This window comes from Onychomys torridus, chromosome 14, assembly GCF_903995425.1.
Source record: "Onychomys torridus chromosome 14, mOncTor1.1, whole genome shotgun sequence".
Taxonomy (NCBI): Eukaryota; Metazoa; Chordata; class Mammalia; order Rodentia; family Cricetidae; genus Onychomys; species Onychomys torridus.
Genome location: NC_050456.1, coordinates 22,114,525 through 22,136,087, shown reverse-complemented (window position 1 = coordinate 22,136,087; position 21,563 = coordinate 22,114,525). Strand labels below are relative to the sequence as shown.

At 42.1% G+C, this 21,563-nt stretch overlaps 1 protein-coding gene across 2 annotated transcripts in view; it reads right to left on the bottom strand.

Moving 5' to 3' along the window:
• Positions 1 to 1,353: 1,353 nt before the first annotated feature.
• Positions 1,354 to 21,563, bottom strand: part of Akap6 (A-kinase anchoring protein 6) — a 432,518-nt gene continuing 412,308 nt past the window's right edge. Inside the window, exons 13-14 of one of the 2 annotated variants that reach the window (XM_036205359.1) lie at positions 8,274 to 11,691; positions 1,354 to 2,543 (exon numbers count right to left, since the gene is read on the bottom strand). In XM_036205359.1, coding sequence (XP_036061252.1) covers positions 8,314 to 11,691 — 3,378 coding nt within the window. In that variant the 3' untranslated portion in view covers positions 1,354 to 2,543; positions 8,274 to 8,313. The other variant, XM_036205360.1, reaches the window with a different exon arrangement.

Sequence of the window (21,563 nt, the reverse complement as noted above, 5' to 3'; positions counted from 1 at the left end):
AAAGTTAACCTAAAAATTTGGTGTTAAAGTTAGGTAGATAATTAATAAATAGTTTTAAATCCTAAGTCTTCATGAGTACATAGGAGGCCAAGAGTACACCATGGCCCATTATTTCTTTGAATGTCTACCCAATGAACACAGACTTGATATTAATTACTGACCAAGAGAAATTCAGGTTGTCTCCATATATAAAATAATGCCATATCCTAAAACAGGTCCAAAGATGTCCAAATATTTCCACATCTCTAGGGTTTGTATCTCAGGCTACTATCCCTGAGCATTCTATGACTGCCTTGAGTCTAGCTAATTTTCCCTCACTTCCCCCTCTACCACACGCTTATGTCTAACATCTTCCCCTCACAATCCTCTTCAACACTATAACTAGATGTCTCCCAAAGACTCCTCTGGAAGAAGTCACTACATTTTCAAAAGCCTAGAACGAACCATCCACTTAAAAACTATGTGCAGGAAAGGTTAGAAGGGGCAAAACCCACACCAAATTATTAAGGTGGTGAAATTACAGAGTAAAGTTCCAATCATAAAATAAAGCCCCAAATAAACTACAAGTACACCTAGTACACTGTACTCAAAGCTCCAACTCAACTCTGCAAAACCTTTCAGTCCTCTCCATTCGGCCTTTTCCTATCACACCTGCAGTGAACCCCTGTTGGTATCCTACCCTCTACCCTCTACCCTCTCCTAACCTTTCTCTTTGCCCCTTTCCCTCGCTGCTGCCTCTCTCATTGTGAGTCTTTCCACACCTGCATTCTCCCTCACCTGTAGGGCGCTATGGCGTGTGGTCAGCCATTTTGTCTCTAACGTACTAAGCCTCCAAAGGCAGCCCATCGTTCATTGCTGCATTCCCTGAATCTAGAATAGTGACTTGCAGACAAAAGATGCTGATGAGTGATCTGGTGAGTGAATGAATGATTGTCATTTCTGTGGCCACAGACTTCTGTCATGTTCTCTTTCCTTTTTGAAATCTAATTATATACTGTGTGTGGCATCACTTTGCATATCTTTATTCAGTCATATGTTTTAATGCAGGAATCTCAGAATAAAGATTTTATACATATATTCCATGTTACCCTACTCGATACTCTGATTCAGCAGATTCTGTGGAATACCTACTGTGTGTCAGGCACTTTAGTAGGAGTGATGCTATAAACTAAAAGCTGCATTTTTCTAGCCAAAAAAAAAAAAAAACATGGAATATTTCTCTGCTGATTTTCTTAACAAAATAAATACACCTGAAATCTATAGTTTAAATAAAATAATACTCATTTTTCCTATACTTTTTACCATCCACCAAAACCATTCAAATAATTATTTAAAATAAATTAGGACACGTAAGAGATCTCCAAACACAACTTTAAATCATTAACAAGTATAAATAAAAGCATGTAGTATAAAGTGGTTTTGATGTGGGGGAAATGGCCTTTAAGCACCTGCTATTTCAGGATGTTTACTTACAGTGAGCAGAAAGAGTCTGAAAGCTATGAAGAAGGCTTCAGGCCTAGTCCGGAGTTTAAGCAACTTAAGCCTTTTGTACAATATGGATATTTTGGAAGCTGATACGTGTTATTATTTTTTTTTCAGAACCAGATGCAAGAATTTGGTAAAGAACACAGGTAAAAAAGATCATTAATTTTCCTTCCCCCCCCCCATAAGCTATTTATTATGCCAATTTTAATTACCATGCAATCAAATGGGTTTAAGGCTTATATTCTCCACATCACTGGTCATCACAAACATGAAAGCATTTTATACTGCCATACATCAGTGTTTGTACTAGCTTATACATATATACAGAAATTATTCACACATCTTAACCTTGCTATTTCTTCCTCTCAACCCAACATACTATTACCATGAAAGCAGCTTTTTAATTAATGATATAAGAAATACAGCAAGGCACACTGTTTTAGAAAACGTTTTTCTCATTACCACCTCAAGAATCCAAAAATGAACTTAATAGTAGAATGTACCAGTTTACAATATACAACACTGTTATAGTTGTTTCTTGAAGTGCTGCATAGATTATTATTAAAAAGAAATAATGAAAATGTCGCTTTTAAATGTCGCTTAATTTTGTACTAAGGACCAATATGTCTCTTTTAGGTAGATCTCTTTCAAGAAACATAGGTATAATACCATGAAAAATTTCAAAGCAAAACATAAAATTCATCAAGTACTGGCAGGGAGGGGTATCATTCCAGTGGGTTTAATGGACCATCAATTTTGTGAACTGCACAGTCTTAAGGAGGAGGCAGGAGGGGAGAGGCAAACAGAAGTCTTGCTGGAGAGAGGGGGCTGGCAGAGGTAGCTTGGGACAGGAATCCATGGGAGAGCAAGCAGCTTTGTGGAAATAAGAGATCACCTAAAGAGAAGCAATGCACACATCCAGATCACAAGGCCCACGTGGACAGACCGCGTTCAGAGGGAAGGTTCATCTTCAGAAAGTCAATGTGACAGGCAGCAGTGATGGCACCCAAGACCAGCCCAGGGTGGATCAGGCCAGCCCTGAGCTGCAGCCAGGCTATCTACAGGAAACAAAAAGGTGACAGGAAAAGGTTTCAGAAGTGTCTCCATCATTTGTAGAATGAAGCCCTTTTAGGAAGCTGCCGTGGGAGGTCAGCTACTACAGATCTGAAATGAGAGGTTAGGAGATGTGACTAGTCCACTAGCTCAAGGCTCAAACTACATACATAACAAAACCAAACAAAACCATTTCAGTTCACTGAGACATACAGATACTTTCAGACATTTATACGGTTTCAAAAAATGAGAAAAATCAAGTATGACCATCTTTTCTCTGGGTCATCAACTCATTCATTCTTCTGTGAGCAAGCTCAGTTTTATCAAGAGAGTTCCACATCTGTATGAAAACATCAGGCGGTTAATACCAAGGGATGTGACAATATATGGACAGACTGGGTTCCTGGCTCTCGGGTTAGCACTCCCTTCAGGAATTTGTGTGTGGTGTCGAACAATTCTATTATGTAGTGATGAAACATTCACAAAATTGTGATAATCTTGAATGCTTTAGATCCATGCCTACAAATGTGTATAACTAGAATTTACAGCTCAAATGTTTCTGTGTTTCATTTTTAGGTACAGGAAACATTGTGGAGACTAAAGTGATTCAATTCTCTTTTTATGTGTGATGATTGATACAAATTTGTTCCAAGCTCATTCTGGCCTACTTATTTCTAAATGGCTATAACACCTGGTCAAATGGGAGAAACATCTAAATTCCAGGATACAATTACTTGATTTCCTCAGACCGGCTCTCAAAGAAAGCAGGTCTCTGCCTGCCTGGGTTTAATCTAAATGCTCAAGTGTTATAGCAGGTTTTCTCCTGACCTCTTAGAAGCAAATATTCTTCCATGTCTTTCTGTCTCTTTCTATAAATTTACAACTGTGTGTAGGAGTCAGAAAACAGTCTTCCAACTGTAGTTCCCACTACAGCCAAACACGATGTTGGGAAGATAGGGGAAGCGAGCGGGAATGGGGAGACAGACAGAGGCAGATGGAACAAAATTTGGTACAGTAAAATAATGCAGTAATTCAAGAAAGCACAGTGCAGCATTGCTCAAATGCTGAGGAGGTGACTCATCAGAAATCTGCCTCTGAGCAGGGAATCCTCTGGTGAAGCAAATCCTGTCCCAGTAAAGAGCTGGCAATTCAATTCCCTGTGGGTAATCAATTCTTTCAACTTGGCACACTTGGGAACAGGCAAGGCCAAATGGCTCAAGCCCAAATCCTCGTGTGTGTGTGTGTGTGTGTGTGTGTGTGTGTGTGTGTGTGTGTGTGTGTGTGAGAGAGAGAGAGAGAGAGAGAGAGAGAGAGAGAGAGAGAGAGAGACTTTATTCAGTAAAAGCTTTTTTATTTAGCATGGGAAGTTATTCAGAAGTCCCAGATAATTCAAATCACACGCAGGAGAGCCTTGGTTTAGTAAGGTGATTTAAAGGTAAGTCTTACAAGACTGCATGTGTAGTGTCTAGTGAAAGAATAATATACATGCTCCCAATGTAGTTTCCTAAAGCTGCTCGGCCAGCCTTGGGAAGCCCCAAATGGTGCCTTTCCAGTAGGAGAATGAGACGCTGTGTATGATGAGAAGGGTTTGCTCCTACAATACTCTCTTGGTTTATAAAAAGCAAAACAGCACTTTAAATTGTGCGTGTGCAAACCTGTGCACACGTGCATCAACATCAATAGTCATCTAAAATCTAAAGCCCTGTGGCCACCGCACTTGCAGACTGATAAAGTAGGCCAATGAGACTGAGACCAAAAGAAGTAATGAAGACCCTCCTCCTGCCCCCACCCTGCCACCACACACACACCACACACATACACAAACACACACACATACACAAATATATACACACACACACACAAACACACACACATACACAAATATACACACAACACAAACACACACACATACACAAATACACACACACATACACACACCACAAATATACACACACACATACACACACATACACAAATACACACACACACATACACAAACACACACATACACAAATACACACACACCACACACATACACAAACACACACACATACACAAATATACACACACACATACACAAACACACACATACACAAATACACACACACCACACACATACACAAACACACACACATACACAAATATACACACACACATACACAAACACACACATACACAAATATACACACACACATACACACACATACACAAATACACACACACACCACACACATACACAAATATACACACACACATACACAAACACACACATACACAAATACACACACACCACACACATACACAAACACACACACATACACAAATATACACACACACACACACAAACACACACACATACACAAATATACACACACACATACACACACATACACAAATACACACACACACATACACACACACACATACACAAACACACACACATACACACACACCACACACATACACAAATACACACACACACACAGTGCATACACGTCAAACCATCAGAAAACGTGAAGGAGAAGACATGAAAGTACACACTGCTGCACATGAGGAGTTAACTTTTCATGTGGCAGGATTTATCCAGCCTGAAATTTAGGGTTAAACCATCCATCAAAGAACACAGGCTTATGATGAGGATTATGAAGAAATAACCGTCAGAAGACAGCAAAAAGTTTAGTGCAAAGCACACCTCTCAGGCAGGTCCTAGGAGGCATTCCAGACATACGCTGTGTGCTTCCTCCAAATCAGGCAGAAAGAGCTGTGTCTATGCAGTTACCTTGCCTTTGATGTGACTTGCTCTAACTGACCTCTCTATTTTTACAGAAATACGACGCACAAATGGATCCAGTGAAAAGCCCAGCAGTATGTCTGGAAATAAGTGCAAGCGCACACCCTGTTAGGCCACACTAAAGCTTCTCAAATGGCTTCAGAGGTTTTTAATTTGAACATAGTCAATGAAATAATTCTCAGAACTCTTCGAAAAGAATTTGTTCTGGTTGCAGACTATATGCACGGCTCTAAGTCATAAACACTTTTGGATGGAATTGTAATCATTGAATCATCTGAGAATTTATTTCTGGGAAAAGAGCTCCAGCAAATTGGCCTTGGTGAATTGTGCTGTCCTGATACAAAGAAGGTTCCATCTAATGGTCCTCAAATGGCTTTTAAAAAGAAGAGCTTTTGCTGTTTTGGACCTTATAGGAAGCACAATGACAACAAATAAGCTCATTCCGATGTGATGTGTCATATTCACCAGCATTGTTACAACATGTCCTAACACCAAGTGCTGAACGCTTACAACATTTTCAGGCTGGATAACTTCTCAGTGATAGTACTTCGACTATCCGTGAAAGTTTACAGCCAATGCTTCGAACTAACCCCCATACTGGGCACCAAGGTGTTTAGTGAACATGATACTGCAGCACACACACATGCATGCACTCACATGTGCACACACCCCCTCAAACATGGATAGAAGCAACATATGGCTATTGACACAACTCTAGGCTGATAACAAGTCCTGCGGGGGGGGGGGGGGCATGTCAGTTCTGCAGAAGTAAAATCTGACTGCGTCTCCCTTTGCCCACAACAGCGCCCAGTGTGGGGTGCAACAGAACCCTCCTGATGGTCAGACAAGCTGCTAGCAGTTTTACACTGTCTACGCTTGTAAAATGTGACGATTACAGAGGTCCATCAGCACCTTCGCTTCCCTTAAAGTAAAAAAGCAGAATTGCTCATCATTTACATTTCCTCGCAATTCCATTTCTCCATGTGCAGGAAAGAGTCTCCCAGAGGATCAAACAGGGAGCACACATTCCCAAGGCTTCTCCAAGACCAGAGCTTTCTCTGCTCCAGATCTCAGCATGACTGGTGACTCCGGTGGCAGTCACAGGGTGGCATACTCAGAGTGCTTTCAAGCCTTTATCCCTCTTCAGAAAACAACATCAGCCAGGCCCTCGCTGGCCTGCTGGGGAGGTGGGCAGAGTCTGCATCCAATCAGTTCTAACAGAACTGGCTCTGAGGCAGCTTCTGGAATCCCAGCTACTCTCCCTTAATGGTCAGTTTTACTGCATACTGATGGAGGCTGTGATTATAAGGTGGGCACAACTCACAGGAAACACATTTCTCTTTCCTACGTCTGTTCTTGCTCTCAGCCAACTGTAAATAGGGTCTGAAACAGAGAATTAGTGAAGCTACATTAGTAAGTGGGATGGCTTTCTTCAGTTTTGCATATTGAGTTTATTTTTAGGGTATATGTATGGTATAGATTGCCCCTGTCGCTCCCCATTCTAGCAGCTCTACACAGAATCACACATTTTAATGAGCTTAGGGCACAGGTGTTGCAGGAAAAAAAATAATGATGTTTGCCATTCATCTTTCAAATTAAATAATGTGTTCTTAAATAGTAACTTTTTTCATAATACATTATGGGAACAACATTTATCTGTCACATTTTAAAAGATGTATTTGTAATAAATGTAAATTACTTTTAGAAAATCAGTAATTAGGCTCATCAAAAAATAAACAATCTGCCACAAAAAAGATAATCTTTAGCATAGTTAAGTATAATAACTGTTATTTGAATAAGTTAACAAATTAGGGTAGATTGCTTCTGTAATTCATTTCCTATAGCACGAGTTTAGGTTACGCATGAGGCTTCTGGGTGGGGGTGGAGGTGACACAAGGCACCTCAGACTTTGGTGAAATACAACTCTCATATCTGAAAGCTAAATTTCTCTTTAAACTTGATCGAGGAAGTACATTCATCATTGAGGCTTAGAAATGGGAAATAACAGAATCTTTGTGTCACTTTTAGAGCTATCTTCCCATCTCAGAATTATCAATCAATAGCTGTCTTATTAAATATGAAAAGTAGGATGACGTTCTCATAAAAAAAAAATGATGGCAATCAGCCTGTCACCTTCAGGCAAACTTCAAAAATTCTGTTTTTATCAAGACACCATTAAGTTGTCACGTACTTCCCCAGTATTTGTGTTCTGTACTGGTTCTCAATCTGTGTGTGTTTAAGTAAGGGGCTCTCCTGCATCTGCTTTCTCTTCCTGTTGGAATTCTCAGGCATTGACACAATTAGGAGCTGTGACAATGCAGCCTATCCCAGGAAAATGATTGTGATGATCGCTATGTTGCGCAGAAGCATAAAGAGAAAGCCCAGGTCTGGAAACGCACAGCCTTTAGCCCAGTCCTTGTTCATCCCTAGGCACTGTTGTGGGCAAAGGGAGAAGCAGCCAGATTTTACTTCTGCAGAACTGACATGCCCCCCCCCCCCCCCCCGCAGGACTTGTTATCAGCCTAGAGCTGTGTCAATAGCCATATGTTGCTTCTATCCATGTTTGAGGGGGTGTGTGCACATGTGTTCATCCAAGTAGGAGCTCAAGTAAGGAGTGCACCTACTGAGCATGCGTTTTGATCTCAGGATGGTCAAGTATGACTGCAACTTAGATAGTATTTTTCTCCCCCAGTTGAAGAGTTCGAAGTCCTAAACATGGATCAGCTGTTTCCTGTATTGCTCTTGACAAAAATGATAAAATGAATGTCATTTAAATGTCAAATTTTCACCAGTTTTCCCCTTTTGCTTTCCACTGTTGCAAACATTTCTACTTAAATGTCTTATTCAGATATGTATAGATCATGACTGGCTATTCTGACTAGTCTTCTGTACACACACAAACACACACACACACACACACACACACACACGTACTCATACATACCTTTCAATGAGATGATTTCCATGCTTGGGGGCATTACATTCTACCTACGCATGTTTCTATGTCGATCTTCATGAAAGCTTACAAGCTTTTCTTTACAGGTTAAAGTTTGCGGGGTGGGATAGAGCATTGCCTTGGCTTTTGGCTGTTTTGCATTCAATGGGAGAACTGGACATTTTGATTTGGCTGAAGTAGCGTTATTTTCTTCCGGCAATCCTGATTCACCTTGGTTTCTTGAACTTCCATCTTTACTGGCCTGTCCTGAAGGAGTAGTAAGGTCTGAGCTTTCTGCACAGCCCTGGGATGTTTGGGATGCATCATCTACTTCCTTTCCTTTGTCAGCTCCTTTCTGAGGGGAAGGTCCTGAAAGAACCACCCTATCTGTCTCATTACATGAGAAAGCAACATCATTGAGCACAGGAGAGCTTGCTGTCCCTTGTACTGACATAGCGGCTTCATCCAGAACTGCTGATTCAGTTGGAAGGGCACTAGAGACACAGGCTTTCTCGTCAACAAGTTCATCCTCAACACAAGCTTCAAAGAAACATTCGATGTCTTCCTTGTCATCTAAGCTAAAGTCCACGGTATCTGGTGGCAATGGGGTGTTGCTCTTCTCATCTATGTAATTGGTGACCTCCCCACAGTCACTGTCATGGGATGAAAGAGATAAGTAGGAATAGAAGTCCCCCTTTCTCAGGTGCATGGGCCGATGAGAATGTTCTAGGACTTTCTCTTTGATCTGAGTTAAAGACGTGGGAGCAGCTACCTCACTTTCAGGTTGTGATTTACTTTTGAGGGCTGTTGATGCCATGTCAATGATTTCCTTAACAAAGTCATGCACTGAACAATCTTCAGCATCCTTTTGATGGGAAACATCTGGCTGGCAGTTGCAACAGGAAGTGCTGTTGCTGAGAGAGGCACTTTCCTCTGTCTCATTTTGTTCGAGGAGGCAGCACCCAGCAGGTTTTCTAGCCCCACTTGGGGCATCATTAGATGAAGATTTTAGTCCATCACTGTCTTGTCTGCTTCCAACTCTGCTTTCTAACAGCACTTCCGGGCAAGTGTTTTCAACAGGCGTGCGGGGGACACTTTGATTTTCAGAATGGTGGAGGTTTGGACCTGTCTGTGGAAGATGTCTATCATCTGGGGGACCAAATTCCTTTCCAGCAACATTTGAATCATCTTCACTGTCTGTAAATGCTTTACACTCACTGTGCTTGGATTCAGAACTCTTTTTTGCGTTTAAACCAAGGTTCTCTGATGCCTCTGAAATTCCATTCACCTTCTCCTTTGGTCTTTCTGGAGTACTTTCAATATTGCCATTTTCCATGTCAGCCACACGTGGGTCTTTACTAACTTCATACGTGTTTTTCTTGTTTTCCCCTTCTGTTCCTAAGTCATGAGTTCTGGGTGAATTCTTCCCATTTCCATTGTTTTCGGAGAGACATTTTATGGAGCCATTTAGAAGGGCGTCAATGTTCAGGGTGTCTGAGGGGTTGATCTTCTCACTTTGGCCTCCGTCTTTATTACCCTTTATTTCATCGGTGACACTGCACCGTTTCTTTTCTCTTGTCAAGGAAAATTTCGGTCTTATCCAAGTCTGTAGCTCATTCTTTATGTAGTCCAGCCCAGACATCAGATGGCTTTCTTCATAAATTTCATCATCTGTTGCAATACTGGAATCATCGTCCTCATCTTTGAGGCGTAGCTCTTCTTCAGTCAAGGTGAGAGTGGAGCTGGAGAGGAGGTCACTGTCGTCCTCGTCATCAGTGCAAGCAGAGGTGCACGAGACGTTAACAATCATACTAACATTGACGTCACTTTCATCGGCCACCGAGCGGTTCAGGCGCTTGCGGAAGGATGCATTTGATTCTGGGACCTTGTTTTTGTGTAACATGATATCTTCTGAACAAAGAGAAAGCTCATCACTGCTACTCAGTTCTGTAAGAGATGCGGGTGAATCTTCATTGATAGACGACGCGACATCCAACGACATCTGGCCCGTAAAGGACATCTTTTGGGAACTGCTTTGGAGAGTGATATCAGAAACGCTTCGCTTTATCTTTTGCTCCGAGGGGCTCTGGATATTCTCCAGGCGATTCAGGAGGTCTAATGTCCTCTTACTCAGCTCACCAACTGAGCCACTGCTCACACTTATGTCCCCAGAGCTGTGACAGCTAAAAAGATCTTCATTGCTCTTATAGGATGTCAACCAACTTTCTAAAGAAGTGCTCCGCTGGAGACTCTCACTGCCGTTTTTAAAGATACCTAGCCCAAACAAATCACCCCCTGGAGGAAGGGACTCTATAGATGAGCTACGAGATAAAAGGGGGAACTGTCTGGCATTCTGAATGCCTGTGAACGTCTTCTCTTTGTCACTACTTTTATAGGAGCTGCCACCCATTTCATGGGGTGCACTTGCCAAAATCCTTTCATGGGGAGGCACATCTGGTTGCAACTCCGAAGCCTGATGTTTAGGTTTGCAGGATTTTTTATCAAAATAAAAACCACCAAGAAGAGGATCCTCCACATGTGCCTTTTCACTTTGTGACTGTTTCATTATCATTGGTAATTTGAGTTTTGAGCCTTGGAGGTATGAGTAATCATAAAATGTAAACACATCATGTTTTCCTTGTAATTCTTCTCCTAAACAATCAGTAGTATGTTTGGTAACACTGTTTAAATCTCCAGCTTTTCCATTTACACAACCCACTGGTGAGATGGATGACTGAGAGGTATTTGGAAGATTAATGCATTCCTCCTCATCTTTAAATTTTTGCTTTAACACGTTGACTGCATCTCCCATTTGTGGGTCCAGATGTTCAGTTTCAGGGTTACTTGGGGACCCATCTACCACACCGAACAAACACATTTCAGAGTTGGTAGGCATTTCGTTGTCTCCTTCACTCACAATTCCACTCTCACTGCCTGAATTCTGGCTCACGTCTCCACTGTGACACGGGCAAGGCCTCCCCAGACTGGAGCCCCCTAAAAGATCTGGCAACGATTTTGTGGATGAAAATGAAGAATCTTTACTGAGGCTCTTAGTTAAAATGCCAGGCTGTGATGTGCCTGTAAGCTTTGGGCTGCTTTTCAGAAATGGAGTGTGGCTGTCCTTGTGGAGCGCAACGTTGTGAAGACTGTACACTTGGTAAATGTGTGGGCTGGAAGGTGCGGCGATGTTTGAGGTATACTGGGACCCCCCACAGTCACCTGCCTCATCCTCATAACCAGGTTCGTGGTGGTGTGTCTCTTCAAGCTTCAGGGAGGGTATGATAGGCTCTGGGTCTTGATCAAGGTCATTTGATTCTTCGTGCAGACTAATTAGCTTATTACTTATATCTGTTTCATCCCATTCTAGGGCATCTTCACTCATTCCATTCAGGTCCATCAAGCCAGGATCGATCACATTCAAAGTCTCCTGTGTAGAAGGGAAGAGAGAGAGGAGTGGGGGGAAGGGTGGGGGAGAAAGATAGAGAATTAGAGAATGTAAATGGGGGACTTTGATCTATTATAATGTCTTGGAAGTTAGAAAATGAAACTGAAATACAGGTTGGAAGTGGCAACTTCAGTAACTCTGCTCCCCCTTGAAATAATAGCCAAACACGGTGGGGGCAGCTTTTCTATCAACAAGGACTGTCACTGAGGCATGAATGCACATTCAAATGTGAGATCAGTATTCCATGATCACATGGTCATTTATGGATTTAACCATTTCCTGTTGATTGTACTATATTTGAAATCTTAGTTTGGATTGATTATTGTGGCTTGAATATGAAATGTGTCACATAGGTTCATGTTTTGAAAGCGTGGTGCGCACCTGATTGGCACTACTTCTGGAGATCTTTGTGGGTAAGATTTAACTGGAAGAAATATGTCACTTGAAGTGGATCCTTGGGAGGTTCTTGTCCTTGCTCCTTTCTCTGCTATTTCTTCACAGCAGAGCAAACAACAATCCTCTGCCACATGCCCAAAGACATGGGGTCAAGTAGCCATGAAACTATGAACCAAAAGATGTCCCCCTTCCCTGAAGTTATTTAAGTGAAATATCTTAATAGTGTTATTTGAAAGTAACTAAAGCAGCTAAAAATTATCTGCTATATGAAGATTCAAGTGAGGAGTCCATGAAGTTGCTTAGGGTACATTTATTCTCAGACTCGTTTACTTCCTGAGTCTGTAATAGAATGCTGTATGCAGCTGTGCGTAGCAACATTCTTGCCTCAATTTCTGGGTTCTCCACTGAGAATCTCATTTACATGGGAACTTAGAACAGAGTATACCCCTTGCTTTTTCTTTCTTTTCTGGGCACTGAAGTGAGAACTAATCTCTGCCTCCTGTTAGACTCAAGATGAGCAATGCTCACATCTTCCTGAGTTTTCCAGGGCAGCTCCTTAGTCATTGTTTTCTCAATCCCTTTCTTCTTTCTTCACAAGAGAGATTCGCTTTGACGTTTGTTAACCATCACTATTGGTCCCGCCTATGCTTCTTACAGGTAAAATCTTCCAGCCGCACGTGATAACTATCTCAAGACTTCATGACCCACAGGAATGCTATAGCCCAGATGCCCTTTTGCGGCTCTCTGCTTGTCTTCATGAGGACTCAGTGGTTCTCCTGGACATTTCACTGCTATTTATGTAAAACCTAATGCATCCTTGGATGTAGCAGTTAAATGGGCTCCTTCGGCATCCTCACTTGTTAGCCAGCTACACAGTAACATCGTGGAGCCAAGGAAAGGGAGGCGTGCACTGTGGGCCCCGACAGAGTCCCCTACCATAGGACCACAAGGAGCATGCGCAGTTCCTCTTGCGTTTATGCTGAGGAGGCAGACGACTATGACTCTAGAGATAGCAGACTTGTTGATGGCCTGACTCTCCTCACGGGCTTTGATCCCTTGTACAAGTTAGTTAAACTTTCCGAGCACTGATACCCTCACCTATAAAACAGATACAGCTCTATGGATCTTTCAAAATCATTCTTGGGATGAAATGTGAACTAACTGTGAGTTCCCGGGAAAGTAAGTCGATATTTGGGAACTGATAAATACCGTGTACAGAATGGCTCATAAGCTCCTTGGCTGTCTCCTTCTCGCCATTCCTTCCCATTTACTCTTAAAAACAAATCATGATCTGATAGGTAAGGAGGGGGCAACTCCTTTAACAAGCCAGAGTTTTCTCGTTACAAGTCAGATCATCTCAACTGCCGGGCTGAGAAACAGGCCAGGGTGCTCTCATTCTTCAGTGGCAGGAAGAAAATCTCACCTGGAGCATATTACATCACATTCTTCAAGCCTCTGTCCTCCCTGCAGCCAGCAGTTAAAGGATGCCACACAAACATAGTGTAAAACAGCCATTAGTGCTTTCTTATACTGGATATGAAGAGATTCTCTGCATAACCCAATTTAGTTTAAAAGCATCCAATTATAAGGTAAACATGAACTAGAGGATATTTAAATCTTTTCTAAAACAGATCTTTCCTGTCGCCGATATTCCAGCAGTTAATCTAGTACACGGCCAGTTATCACAGCTGCTTAGATACCCATTCACTGTGATGAATTTTTATTACAATTTCTGCATATTCTTTGCTTGCTGATAAAGAACTAATGACCAGTCTGTATAGCCAGTGAATGTTAAACTCTTTAGCGGTAGGAGCAATCAATCAGTCTACTCAAATAGTGTATTAATTTCAAACACTATCTGGCCCGACACAGTACTGACAGTGCTGATAAATAATTAAACTAGGCTTTCAGAGGCGTTCTTTGTTACTCTGCTCAACTTTCACATGTGACGGAGGAGGCTTTTCCAGCAGAGTCTCAAACCTTGGGACTCAACTGGTGGTGCAAGAATTGTGCCATCTTGTGCCAGGAGCTGAAACTATGTGACGCTTGCTGCTCCGATTGTCTGGGGACGCGGTCATGGTGAGAGACTTTATGGCTTTACAGACTGAGGCCTGTGAAAGGAGAGAACTCCGCAGTCCCTGAAGGGACGGATCAAAAGCCGTTGGGATAAAATGTTTCCACGGGAAAGGAGTAAACTTGGTTTATGATTTTTGCCGTAACTCTTGTCCTTTAAAACGTCCTAAAATGTCTATGTGTGATACTTCCAGGGACTGGCTGACGGGATCTGCTTGGAAATCACTTACTTTGTAATTAAACATTTCCCATATTAAAGAGGTCTTTGCTGCTCAGCCTCATCCATTTCCTTTTTAGGTAACCTTGGCAGCTACTTTCACTTCCTCTTCTCTTTCCTTCTTGGTCCTTAGTCCCTCTGTAAAGTGGAGATCTCCTCCCTCTTGCCTGTCATTGTGTATTCTAAAGAAACAAATGGCTATGATATTAATTGGTAAAACTTCCCTTAGCTTTATAGGACCAAGGACATCTCAGGATCAATGTAATGCTCTCCACTCCCTGTTCTGGTGGAAGCTCCACCTCAGCCCCTGGCACCCTGGCATCCACATACCCAGAGTCTGGAATGTTCTGTTGGAAGCCTATCTCTCTGCCCAGAACCTGACTTTCAGAATGTCCTACCAAACACAGCTCTTCCCCCAGAGATGCTCAAGACCACATCCACAGGGTATTTTAACTGCACCCCAGAAAACAGACATGTGGTTTTTTGGCCTCTCTTTCCTGTTTCCTTTATGAGGGTGGGGAGGGCGGAGGGAGAATAACATGGTAACATTTTACTCACTAAACCAGGGCTTTTTCTAATTCAGTCTGATTTGGATTGCTGTATCAGCAGAGAGGCCAATCGGGGTACAGAAAGTTTTCACACCCTGGACTTTGAGTCTATGAACATCCATTAGAATGTTCTGAAGAAGGAAAAAGACATACTGTAGATGACAAAGACCTCCTTTCAGTAGATGGCTTCCCCGGCCTTTTCCTTTCCCTCTCTAGACAAGCCGCCTGAACCCCTAAAACCCTGAAAATAGAGCTGTGAGGAGCTAAGTCCTCCATCTTCTTCATAGCCAACTTTGTAATAAGCCGGTTTCTTTCCCAGAAACTCTGGACTCTATATTAACCTTCAGGAGGAGGACAGCCTAGACCTCAATTCCAGCAACACCTTCTGGTTTTGTATTACATTCTGTAGCATTTTAAATAAAATTCTCCATTTCCTTGGGATTTAGTCTAAACCATAAAACATATCCCTAAGGCAAGAAGGAAGTAAAGATTTCCAAGAGGAAGGACATGAGGATCTTTATACAACTGAACAGTCCCCTTTTGTACAACTGTTGTGTGTGGGGGAGGGGGGTGAGTGAGGCATACACATAGACACAACCCATCTTCTTGGTAACAGCTCAACATAGTCAATAATTCTCAAACTGATTAAGTATTTGACTTGTTTTTATTATTGCAATTTGTAAGGAGATTGCTTAGCACTTAAAAAAATGTACATATTCCCATTCTTGATAAACTGGTAAATCCAAATAGATTCACACCAAAATCTAAGAGCTTTTGAATAAAGCCCAATGGATGGTGAAGAGAAAATAAGGAACCAATGGAAAGCCTGTCACTGTGGAATTAATTGATATAAATTAATTCAGTCAGGGCCCTTTCATTCACAAGTTTCTTCGGTTAGGTTTTAGGGAGGGGAAGGAGAGGAGATTCCAGAGAGGTGAGGTACTAAGGAAATTTTCCTTCAGGCAAGAGTCTTATAACATCTGCAGCCACACAGAGGAGCCCCTACTGAGGGCCCAGGAAACATACAAACTAGGTGCCTTCTTTTAGGTTTATCAAGGCAGGGGGAAGGCTTTCATAGGTGAAAGAGGAGGCTGAGTTAATCCGTGACTGATATGGTCACACTTCCTCTGTGTGGGCCCAGTTAATGTGTGACCCACTCTACTTGGGAGAGGTCGAGGAACAGGGCATCATGGAGGGTGTCTGCTGGGTGGTAGGAACCATTCTTTCTTTGGGCGGAGGAAGGGGACTAGGTTAATGTTTGACAGTGAGATGTAAGAGCTCAGGTAGCCTACAATCCTTAGATGCAGGGAAGCTGCTTGGTATGTTCTTGTCAGGCTTCCATGTTTAGGGGCTAATTACCTGGAAGGTGTGTTTCCCTGTCAGTGTGACATGACAGTTTTGTGACCATAGAATTTTGTCCTAAATCGGGGCGCTATATGAATAACTGTGTGTGCACATGCACGCACACCATGTTTGTAACACCAATTAATGCCGAAAGAGGATATGAATTTAAAAGAGAGCGAGATGGGTATTTGAAAGAGTTTGAAAGGAGAGAATAGAAGGGTGAAATGATATAAGTATATTATAATCTCAAGAAAATGCAAAGCCATCTTTCTTGAGGGATGTTCTTTGGAAGGGTTCTCAAAAGTACCAAGATGACTGATATGAAACAAAAATACATAAAAGACTGAATGTTTCATCTATGAGAAGATCTTGCAATTTTCATTCCCACTGCTTATTCTAGATCTAGCCCAGTGAGGTCAATGAGCAGAACTGCATGTAGAAATCTAGGAAGAGAGATTTTTAAATAGAAAAATAGATATTACAGAACATTATACTAGCTACTGTTCATGTTGGTGTGATGAAAGATCTGAGGGAAACAAATCAAATGAAGAAGGATGTTCTGGCTCATGCTTTCAAAGACTTCCAGGCCTTGGCAGAGAAGGTATGGTGCAAGAATGCATGATGGCAAGAATGCATGATGGCAAGAATGCATTATGGTAAGAATGCATGATGGTAAGAATGCATGACGGTAAGAATGCATGGCAGCAATAATGCATGGCATAGGTGGTACACATCACAGGCAACCAGAAGCAAGAGAAAGGCAGGAACCAAGGGGCCCAGTTGCACTTTCAAATGCTCAATCCTAGTGACCAACTTCCTTCAGCTAGGCAATACTTCCTAAATGCTCCACAGCCTCTCCTCATAAGTAGGACCACAGCTGAACAAGCACCCAGAACATGAGCCTGCAAGGGCCAACAGAAGATGTATATGTTAGTGCACAAGAAAGGACGTGGAGATGGGGAATAATGTAGGGGAAAAGAGAGAGAATATAGGGATAAGGCTGGGGAAATAAATTGGAATCAGGAGAAATAGCACAATGTAATAACTGTATTTCTTTATTTCTACAATATTTTTCTTAGCCACCATCTTTAACCAAAATGCACTAGAAATGTCATTTTTTAAAGAATAAATATAGGTAGAAATGTACTTTAAAACGCCGACAAGTCCTTATAAGGCAGAGCAATAATTGTAAAATACTTCTGAGTTTGCATTACTCTGTCTTTTATTGAGCAGAGAATAGATTCCAAGTGAACAAGAAAAATTCAGAAAATAAGACAAAAAGAAAGCTGCTTACTGTTTCTTAGCTGTATGAAATTTGGGGTAGAAACATACAAAGATGTGGGTTTGAGGCCCTCTACAGGTACATTAGCTGTGCTCTTATAGAAATTATCTGGTGTCTATAGATATCAGTTCTAGCATTTGTATATCACCATATTGTACCTACTCCACAGACTGTTGTGAGCACTCATGTGAATGCCTCTGGGCAGACTTTGGGGGACAGTGATTGGCAGTTCTCAGCACATCTTTGCTCTGCTGCAGTGAGAAGATGATATAGCTTACTGTTAAATAATTGTAACTAGGTTCATGTTACCACAGATGGTTAGTGGATACACATGGGATTAAATTAAATAAATGCTGATTAGGTGTCTTATTTTATTCCTGTTGTGAATGTAGTGATAGCTTTATTTTTCATGCTATAACTGGGTTCATCCCACAGGCAAGACTCCTGCTTGTCAGCCAGCCTGCAGTTTAAGAACTTTCAATTTATTGAAAATAATTGTTTTCCTGAAAAGTTGGGTCTGTTGTCTGTGGAGTTCTATCACGATGTACATGGTGGAACAGTCCAATCCTTCTCACTATGGGATTGACAATAATGTTCAGGTAACTTGTTTAAAAATGCTTCGGAAAATGCTTTGAAAGTCTATCTCACACTAACAATCAAAAAGCATTCTTGTGAATGCTCTTTTTTAAATAAAGGATCTGATCATAAGCTCAAAACGGACAAAACCCCAGCCATCTCACAAACCTCCCTAAAATGAGAGTTAAGATGGACATATCTCCTACTCTTGCTCTGGTGGTTTGCATGAGGAATAATCACTGCTGGCACATGTATTTGAACACTTGGGTTGGCAGTTGGGTGAGCTGGTTGGAGATGTTGCAGAATCTTTAGGAGGAGAGCCGTGCTGGAGGAAGCATGTCACTGGGGGCAGGTTTGCATGGTTTATGGCCTTGCCCTGCTTCCTGTTCCTCTCTGTGCTTCCTGTGTGAGGATGACTGCATGACCAAGCAGCTTCCTGGTCATGCTGCCATGCTTTCCCTGAGAGCCGCCATGATCAATTTTATCCTCCTTGAACCTTCAGCCAAAATAAATCCTTCCTCCCAGACATTGCTTCCTGTCAGGACACTTTGTCACAGCAACAGAAAAATTAACCAACACAGACATAATCTAAAGTTGTCAGAAGTAAAAACAAACAAACAACAAAAAAACCAACGAATAAAACAAACAACTATTACGTGTGGCTCCAATGAATCCAGTGTTGGAAAATAGGGGTGTTCCTTGCATAAATAAACTTCATGAGGACAAGGCCTCAGCCTATTCCCGTCTCTGGTATAGTCCAGCATACAAAATAGTTGATGACATAAAACCGACTCTCAAAATAAATTTGTCATGTGAATTGAAGGGAGAAGGGCTTACTTGCCGTCTCTCAGATTGGTGTGGGAAGACAGACAAAGGTCATGGGGTTAAACTGGACTCTGCAGAACCAAAAAGAGGATTAGTGACTTTGAAAGGTGTGACACTGCTCAGTGAGTCCTGAAGGCTAACGGCCTCCAGAATGTGTACAGGAGAAGGCAGCTGACACAAAATGTTACTTTCAGTCATCATCCCATATCCACGGAGGACAGGTTCCAAGGTATGCCCCAGAGACCACAGTCTGAGAAGGCTGGGTTTCTTGTGGTGCTGGGGATCAAACCCATGGCCTTGAGCAGACTAGACAAGTATGATACCTACAGAGCTGTGTTTGCTGCCCTAAGTTTCATGTATAAAATGGTGTCTTTTCAGAACACATGTCATTTGGAATATTTGAAATCATCTTCCGATGCCTATTCCAGTGTAGACCCACCGGGAGGGGCTGCTACCCTACCCTGTTTTGGGGGAGATGACAGACTTCTACACATAGTTAGGCCAGAGATAGTTTTTTCCCCCTAAATATTTTTAATCTATGTCTGGCTGGATCTATGTGTGTCAGTCAAGGGCCGGCTATAATGTATTATTTCAGTTATGACCAGCATTGGTAACTATTCTGAAAGAAGGGATTTCAGAAATATGTAGAACAGGCAAATTCTGAGACAGGAGGAAGGCTGTGATTTCCAGAAGCTCTTCACAGCAAAGAAAAGACTCTGTAACTTAATAGGTCTGAAATTTCCTTTGAGCGATAAACATGTATTAGAAGTAGAGATAATAGCTGTACAACCTCATCAGTGCACTGAAGACCATGGAGTGGTTCACCTTAAAATGACTATTTTTGTGTGAATTCAGACACGAGTTACCTCAAACATAGCAGGTCCCACAGCATAGGACACACTGGAGAGGAACCTGAAGGAGGTGGGTCCTCAGCCAATCAGACACTGGCACGAGGGCCTGCCAGGCTGGCTACCATCCTCTTGCCCGCTCACACCAGTCCTGGAAGAACAGAACTGAGACTCTACAGCAGTTTCAGAACACACAGCCAACTCTGAGTGTCCTAACATTTCTCTCACCACTGCAGACACAGGAGCACATCCCAACCGTGTGTTTACTTAACAATTAGAAAGAAAATAAAACAAAGAATTGAATGCTTCAGTTTTATCTTGTTTGTGAGAAATAGACTGCCAAGAACTTTGATGTTCTGTAAGCAAATTAGCCCAGGGGCTGTAGGAAGGAATTCCACAGAAGAAAACAGAGTTCATGTGCATGCATGCACACACACACACACACACACACACACACACACACACACACGAAAAACAAACAAGCAAAAAGAAAATAAACAAGACAATCCCCCCAAAAAAGCAAAACAAAACACTGAATACTCTCCTCAGTCTCATCTTTTGGTATCTTGGGTTTCACTGAGGGAGCTGCCCCAGAAATGTACTGCTTGAGGACAAAGCCAAGAGTAATAGAAATCATATTCTGTTTCTGTTTTAGGTTCTGGCCATAGAGAACCTAAAACCTGATAATTTTCCAGTGACAGCAATGGCCTTCCGGTTTTCAGGAAGAGTCCTTTTGAATTGATGCTGATTAGGCAATAAAAGAAGGGTCCTAGATGGCCTCAGGGTGGGGGCTGGTCTTCTAAAGCACCAAGGGATAATTATGAGGGCTCAAGCTTCCTTCTTTCTAAGGACCACTTGGAAAGGAAGGTGGTCCTGAAAATTCAAACTCTAAAAGTGCTAAAGAATGACACTGAAGAGCTTCCAGGTACTCGACATTGGAGGGTACTAGAAGAGTAGGGTACCCAGACAGGCATGGAGGCTTTGGACTGTCTTCCACCTACCCTGTGTCCATCTTCTGTTTGGGTATTCAGATTCTGCCTCTTTTTATATCAGCCTGGAAGATGTATTTCTCCAAGCTCTGAAAGTTATTCTAGAAAACCACTGAACCTGAGGCAACCATTGAGGAGCTTGGAAGCCTGTCAGGCAGGAGACAGAGTTGGCATCTGAAGTAGGATAGTCCTCTGAGCCTATGCCCTTTCCCTCATGAGATCAGGTACCAACTCCACGTAGAAAGTGTCAGAACTGTATTGGAGGACACCAAGCTGGTATCCTGGAAGTAAAAGCTGTGTGTGGAGGAAACAAACAAACACCTATAAACGTGCTATCAGAGGGCGTGTCTACAAGATAAAACAGTGTGTTTGCTGGTAGAAATGGCTAATTCTGTAGTTTCTTCTAGTACAATATTCAGAGTTAGCTGAGAAAGTAATTCTGCTCTGTGGTGGAGGTTAACAGTAAAGGACATGGGAGCTGAGCACAATGCTGTGGGTGTCTGTGGTCTTAGCCACTCGGGAGGCTGAGGTGAGATGATTCCTCAAGCTTGGAAGCCCCGTGGCCAATACAGTGACAGAGAAAACAAGGGCAAGCTATGAAAAGTTAGTTATATAAGAATAAAGAAAAACAAGATGGGTATAAGCATTGATTTATTTCCACCCAGCTTTAATATTACCAACACTGAAGTCAGAAACTTAAGATTTATATATAAATTATGAAATCATCTGAACGTCCCTAATGTATTGGCACAAATA